Genomic DNA, 6,754 nt, shown 5'->3' on the forward strand with positions numbered 1-6,754 from the left:
GAAAGTGGAGTTTGAGATTAAAACACCCGCTCATGAGGAAGACGTTCCCAATTCCTCCAGTACCCAAGATGATCAAGTCATTACTATTGATGGTACAAGTGAACATTTGAGTCCACATGAGCAATGTCCACCTAAACGACGAGGATTACCACAGTCGTGGTCTATGGCTCAAGAACTTCCACAACAGAGACCAAGAAACCAACTCAAAGATTAATTGCAGAATTTGCCAACATTGCTTATGCTTTAACTATTGCACAAGAGATGGGTGAAGAAGGTGAACCCAATAATTACTCTGAAGCTATCTCTGGTGACGACTAAACAAAGTGGATTGCTGCTATGCAAGAAGAAGTTGAGAGTCTTCTAAAAAACGAAACATGAGAATTGGTGAAGTTACTAGAAGGAAAACGAGTCATTAGTTGCAAGTGGATCTTTAAGAGAAAAGAAGGGATCCCTGGTGTTGAGAGTACAAGGAATAAAGCAAGATTTGTTGTAAGAGGTTTTGTTCAAGAGAGAGGTATTGACATTAATGAAGTATTTTCTCCTGTTGTTCGTCATACTTCAATACGTATATTACTTGCTTTAGTTGCCTTGTATGATTTGGAGCTGGAATAGTTAGATGTGAAAACTGCTTTTCTTCATGGTAATCTTGAGGAAGAGATTTACATCCAGCAGCCTGAGGGCTTCGTTGTTCCTGGAAAGGAGGACCATGTATGTCGTTTGAAGAGATCTCTCTATGGCTTGAAGTAATCACCAAGACAATGGTATAAGAGGTTTGATTCTTTCATGATTGGACATGGATACTCCAGAAGTAGCTATGATAACTGTGTTTATTTTCAAAAGACATCTGATGGGTCATTTATATACTTGTTGTTATATGTTGATGACATGTTGATTGCCGTAAGAGATAAATCTTTAGTTAACAAGTTAAAGGCCCAACTTAGCAGTGAATTTGATATGAAAGACTTAGGTCCTGCCAAGAAAATTTTGGGAATGGAGATCAACAGAGATCGACTAGCTGGAAAACTTTTTCTATCACAAAAGAAGTATGTTCTTAAGATGCTTGACAAATTTGGAATGCGAGATTGCAAAGTTGTTAATACTCCAATTGCCACCCACTTCAAGTTGTCATCAGATCAGTGTCCAAAACCAGACGAGGACAAAAGACGCATGTCACATGTCCCGTATTCAAATGCAATTGGAAGTCTCATGTATGCAATGGTATGTACTAGACCTAATTTAGCTTATGCTGTTAGCATTGTTAGCAGGTTCATGCATAATCCAGGCAAGGCACACTAGGAAGCCGTTAAATGGATACTTCATTATCTGAAAGGTTCTCCAGATCTTGGTTTGGTATTTGATCAACATAGAGCCGATCCCGGAGGAGCAGTTGGCTATGTTAATGCTGACTATGGTGGTGATTTAGATCGGAGAAGGTCACTTTCAGCCTACATTTTTACCCTATGTGGGTCTGCTATCAGTTGGTATTCTTCACTTCAAGCCATTGCGGTTTTGTCCACCACTGAAGCATAATATATTGCTGCTACAAAAGGAATGAAGGAGGCTATATGGCTTCGAGGCTTGGTAAGTGAACTTGGTCTTCAACAAGATGTTCTTGTTATATTTTGTGATAGTTAGAGTGTTGTCCACTTGACCAGGAACAGTAAGTATCACTCAAGGACCAAGCACATTGAAATTAAACACCATTTTATCCGAGACATTGTTGATACAGGAGATATAATTGTTGAAAAAATTCATACGGCCGAAAATCCTGCAGACATGTTGACCAAGCCACTTCCATCGGCTAAGTTCGATCATTGCCTGAACTTAGCTGGTATTATCCATACTTAATCAAGGCTTCATCTTTATTGTGGAGATTTGTGGGTTATGACTCACCTTTATTGTTATCTTGGCATTAATGGGAGGTTACTTGCCACACTTAATTGCAATCAATGGGAGGTTAATTGCCGCAATCAATTGCAATTAATGGGAGGTTAATTGCCACAAACAATTGCAATCAATGGGAGATTAATTACCATTAATTGAATTTATTATTGTTGTCTCCTAGAACCACTATATATAGTGGCTTCCTTCAAGCAATGTAACACACAACATACAGCAACACACAACATACAGCAACACACACTTGCTTCCTCTCTCTTTTCCTATACTCTCTATTTCATCTCTTGGGTGTAAGTGTTTAACCCATATAGAGAGGATTTGTTTTGGGGCTATTTATCTATTAGCTAGAGAGGAATTCATTGTACTCCCAGTACCATTATAGTGGAAGTTTTGGCTCTCTCGCTGGTGGTTTTTTACCTCTATTTAAAGGGGTTTTCTACCTAAAAATTATGGTATCATTCTCACTTTACTTGTTACTTTAATTTCTCATAATCTTTGGTTGAAATTATTACGCTTCCGCTCATGGTATCCCTACAGGTTGGTTTGGTAGCCTTGTGTTACTTTTTTATTGTAGCCTTACAGCTGCTGGTTTGGTTTCCCTTTGGATCACAACATCATGCTTTTTTTAGTTTTCATGGGTTTGCAAGCATAAGCTATAGGTTTTCTATGATTATCTTTTTTTTTCTAAGTTCGATTTTAACATGATTGAAACATTCTTGAAATAGTTTATATTTATTAATTTTTACTTGGATAAAAACTTTATATATGAAACATAAAAGCCTAATCAATAAAAAGTACACATTTGTAATTTTTAACCATTAGCGGTATTTGTCTACATGGTTATTTTTTGAATTTTTTAAAGATTATATTTGGACATATCAAATGAATATGCTAAAAATGAAAAAAATTGACAAAAGAAACATCGACAAAGCAAATACAATAAACAGTTCAATTCAAGTAAAGCCAAGGAAGCACAATCTGAGGAGTGAGAAACAGGGTAAAATAAGTATGAATCTCGTAACTATGAACTATACTCAAAGAAATACAAGGAAAGGATTAGAAAAAATAAATTGCAATGAAAGACACAAGGATTAATTCCATAACTCAGTTCTCAAAAAAACATAAATGACTTACTAGAACTCACATTAGAGTTTTCTTTATGAATTTAAGGAGAGATATTTTCTTTGGTACAGGCTCCTTTTCCAAGTCATTTGATTCATCACATATCAAATAGGCAGTTGTGTTCTTGACCACCAATCCATTACCAAAACTCACAAAAATCTCCACCTTGTCTCCTGATCCTAAATTTGACATTATGCCCGGCCAATCTTCATCATTAGAGGAAATTACCGTGCCATGGTTGTGTATTTGGCATGTGCAATTCGTGTAATTAACAATTAAGACAGTAGTAAGTTTAGGTTCAATGATTTTGGAGGTTGATAAATAATCAACACAGAAAGCCATTCCCTTCACGACACGATCTTGTGGCACAGTTAAAGAAACAGAATGTCCATCACCCATATGGGCCAACCAATAAGGATCATTGTCACCTGGGAGAGAAACATCACATGACTCACTGCTTGCAAATACCTGTTTCATGTCATAAACAAGGGCATGTTTAGTTAAGCAAAAATGTTATACATGATTAAAACAAATCTGGTTCATAGTTTTGTTGTGTATACATCCCCATCTCTTCTTTAGTGATTTAGTCTGTTTTTGTCTCTTAGTTTATATTTCTACGATCAATGGGAATAAAGCAATCATGAAGCTAGTAAACCAAGAAAGTGGAAATAAATTTGGTAGTAGATATTATAAGCATAATGCCTTGCTTGGTTGATTACTAACATCAGATACTTTCATTAGGAATATATTATGATCTCAGAAATAATAGCTAAAATGATGGTTAAGGTAATAAACACAAGGAAAACTAGAAGAACCTTAGGTATGTTATCGCTTACAGTATTGAAGAATTCTTTGTATCTTCCAACACCAGTCAGAAAAGACTTGAGGTGATTCTTTGAAATTGCTGATTCTGTATTATTTCCACCATATTCGACCACTGTAGTTTTTACTTGTTCAGATAGATGAAACTCGGCGTCACATTCCACCAGAACAGTTCGGAGATTCGCGAGGCTTCTAAGAAATGGTGCAATATCATCCCAACTATTATCCTCCATATCCATGAAGGGATGAATATAAGATAGGGGATTCATTGTTGGCGACATCCGAGACCGAATGATAGAAGGAAAAAGATTATGTGACAATCCCTCACTTCCACGTAGGGATATATATCCAATGATTTTTGGGCTTACAATTGTAAAAGGCAATTGTTTCATAACTGTATTTTCAGCCATTAGAGTTATCAAGGATTTCATTCGTACTATATCTTTTTCCATTAGGTCAATCTTTAAACAACCAGATAGAATCAGAGTTTTTAAACATTTCAGCTTATATATCTCTCTGGGGAGATTGCTTAGACTTGTACAGTCCTTCAAATTTAGCAGTATAAGATTGCAGAGACGTCCAATAGATCGGTGTACTTTGCGCAATCTTGGACAATCTTTGAGAATGAGCTGTTCAAGACTTGGTAGTCCGGAAAAGTGAGGGGTTTCTCTCAAGTACTTGGAGTGACTAAGATTAAGGATTTTTAGCCACGCCAAAACCTTCATAGTTTTGATAAAATATTAAGGAAGTAAATGAGAACGAAATAGTTATAAGTGAAAACAAATAACAATTTTAAAAGAGAATGGCACGTGATAAAAACCTGGGGTTCTTTCCAAAGGAATCGAAGAAGACTGTGTTTTACATCAATGGCTATTGCATCATGCAGATAAAAGTCGTTAGGTAGATATTCTGAAGAAAACCCTCGCAAACTGATCCATCTTAGTTTCTTAAGATGGTAATCTCTACCTAATTTCAGCAGTCTTGATGGGTCGCTTACATGTAAAGGATAGCTTCCGAAGAAATCTCTTCCGGTAGGCAATCTCTGAATGATTTTTGTGCCCTTAGATGAAAAGAGCTAAGAAAAAGAAATATATTGCACATGAGATTCCAAAAGGAGTTTAAAAAAGCATAGATAAAGGATGTTCTTACCGTATTCTCTGACAGTGAATATCTTGCGTCTTTATCAAACCACAGTTTACTGTTCTTCTCAGGTTCCTTTCCTGAAATTTGACGAATAATTTCTCTTCCCATTTCTCGTAGCAATGGATGCATTATTAATTTGTTGTCCTTATTAATTTGTATGAGACTATGCTTTATGAGAACTCTTATTCCACTATCAGCGTCTATTCCACAGCCATTTAGGATCTTCGTAACATAGCTTCTGCTCTTACCAACAAAGGAACAACATACATCAAGAAATAAATCTTTTTCCATTTGATTGCGTAAACGGTCGAAACTTATTTTCAATTTCCTTTGAAGATCGTGCTGGGGAATATTGTCTAATCGTAACAATACTGAATTCCATTCTTCTTTCGTCCTTTCATATAAATAACTTCCAATGACTTCAAGAGCTAGAGGTAGTCCTCCACAATAAGAAACTACTCTTTCTGCAAGTACATGGTATTCTTGTTTTGGTTTTGCTTCTCTAAATGCGTGCCAACTAAGAAGCTCAAGGGACTCGTTTGCGTTCATTAACTTTACCTGAAAAACAGAATCAACTTCATATATCCTCGGTAGGTTTTCAGGTATTGTTGTAATGATTATTACACTTCCTCCTCCGAACCAATGACGGTATTCCCATAGTAGTTCTCTATTAAACTCAGGCACATCGTCAAGTACAATGAGCACCCTTTTCCCAGAAAGTCTTTCCCGAATCATAGTTCTTCCCATCTCAAAGCTATCTATCTCTACCTTTGATTTTAGGACATCTGAAAGGAGTTGTTCTAGTACACGAAGATCCCCTCTTATTCTGCTAACTTGTCCAATATCTTCAATGAAACTTTTCTCCGTGAATGTATCATGAATTTGATGGTAGATGGCTTTAGCAAGGGTGGTTTTACCAGATCCTCCCTGTCCACATATCGCTATCTTACAAACTTCCGTAGATTTGTATTTGATAGTTCGAATCAGGTCCTCCATGTGCGATTGTAATCCAACTGGAAATTTGGTAGCAGACAAGACTGGTAAATTAAGAACGGTCTTAACAATTTCGTCCACTAGTTCAGCATCACTCCTTCAATTCAATAGCAATTATAGAAGAAGTCATGTATTACAAAACAAAAATCAGAAGCTTAAATAGTTCATTTGGTGAGTGATTTACCTGTAATTGCTCTCATTCCATCCAAAGAAATTTGCAGCTTTGGTGAGTGCGTGGCTCCACCTGGATATGGCATGCTCCAGTTGTTGTCCTGAGAATGTGTGTTGTGCCGTTTCTTTGAAGGCTTTACCAAAATCAGCCATCTGAAGACGTACATCAGATGGCTCAATTTCGTAATAAATGGGCAGAACATGTCGACAATAAGTTTCGTGCCATTCAATGATTTGATGGAGTTGTTGAAGACACCAAGCAGATTGAGAATAGGATTTGGTGAAAACAACAATTGCTACACGAGAGAGATTGAGAATAGGTTGTTGGATGTGAATTGGGTGGAGTGCATTGGGGTGGTGAAGGAAAGTGGTGAAGCCAACAGCAGAGAGAGCAGAATCGAGATGAGAAACAAATTTCCTTTGGATGTCTTCTCCATTAAAGTTTATGACCACATCGTACATCAGTGGGATTTTGGATGATGAAGAGGCCAATTCCATGGAAGGTCAACGGTTAGAAGAAGAGAGAACAAAAATGCAACACAGTCAAGACAGAAAACCATTCAAAGAAGACAAAGATTAATACATTTATTTTTCATAGTCCTGG

At 36.8% G+C, this 6,754-nt stretch overlaps 1 protein-coding gene across 4 annotated transcripts; it reads right to left on the reverse strand.

Annotated features, from left to right (window-relative positions):
- Positions 1 to 2,885: 2,885 nt before the first annotated feature.
- LOC137819397 (disease resistance protein RUN1-like) lies at positions 2,886 to 6,754 on the reverse strand. 4 transcript variants are annotated; one of them, XM_068623229.1, is made up of 5 exons: positions 6,164 to 6,754; positions 4,993 to 6,076; positions 4,664 to 4,918; positions 3,858 to 4,562; positions 2,886 to 3,489 (listed from the first exon to the last, which is right to left on the reverse strand). In XM_068623229.1, the coding sequence occupies exons 1-5, from the start codon at positions 6,646 to 6,648 to the stop codon at positions 3,040 to 3,042; spliced, it is 2,979 nt and encodes a 992-aa protein (XP_068479330.1). In that variant the 5' UTR covers positions 6,649 to 6,754; the 3' UTR covers positions 2,886 to 3,039. The 4 variants fall into 4 exon arrangements, with proteins under 4 accessions (XP_068479330.1, XP_068479329.1, XP_068479332.1 ...); XM_068623228.1 differs by having other exon boundaries at positions 3,837 to 4,562; XM_068623231.1 differs by having other exon boundaries at positions 4,993 to 5,999; positions 6,164 to 6,752.

This window comes from Phaseolus vulgaris, chromosome 10 (assembly GCF_000499845.2).
Source record: "Phaseolus vulgaris cultivar G19833 chromosome 10, P. vulgaris v2.0, whole genome shotgun sequence".
NCBI lineage: Eukaryota > Viridiplantae > Streptophyta > Magnoliopsida > Fabales > Fabaceae > Phaseolus > Phaseolus vulgaris.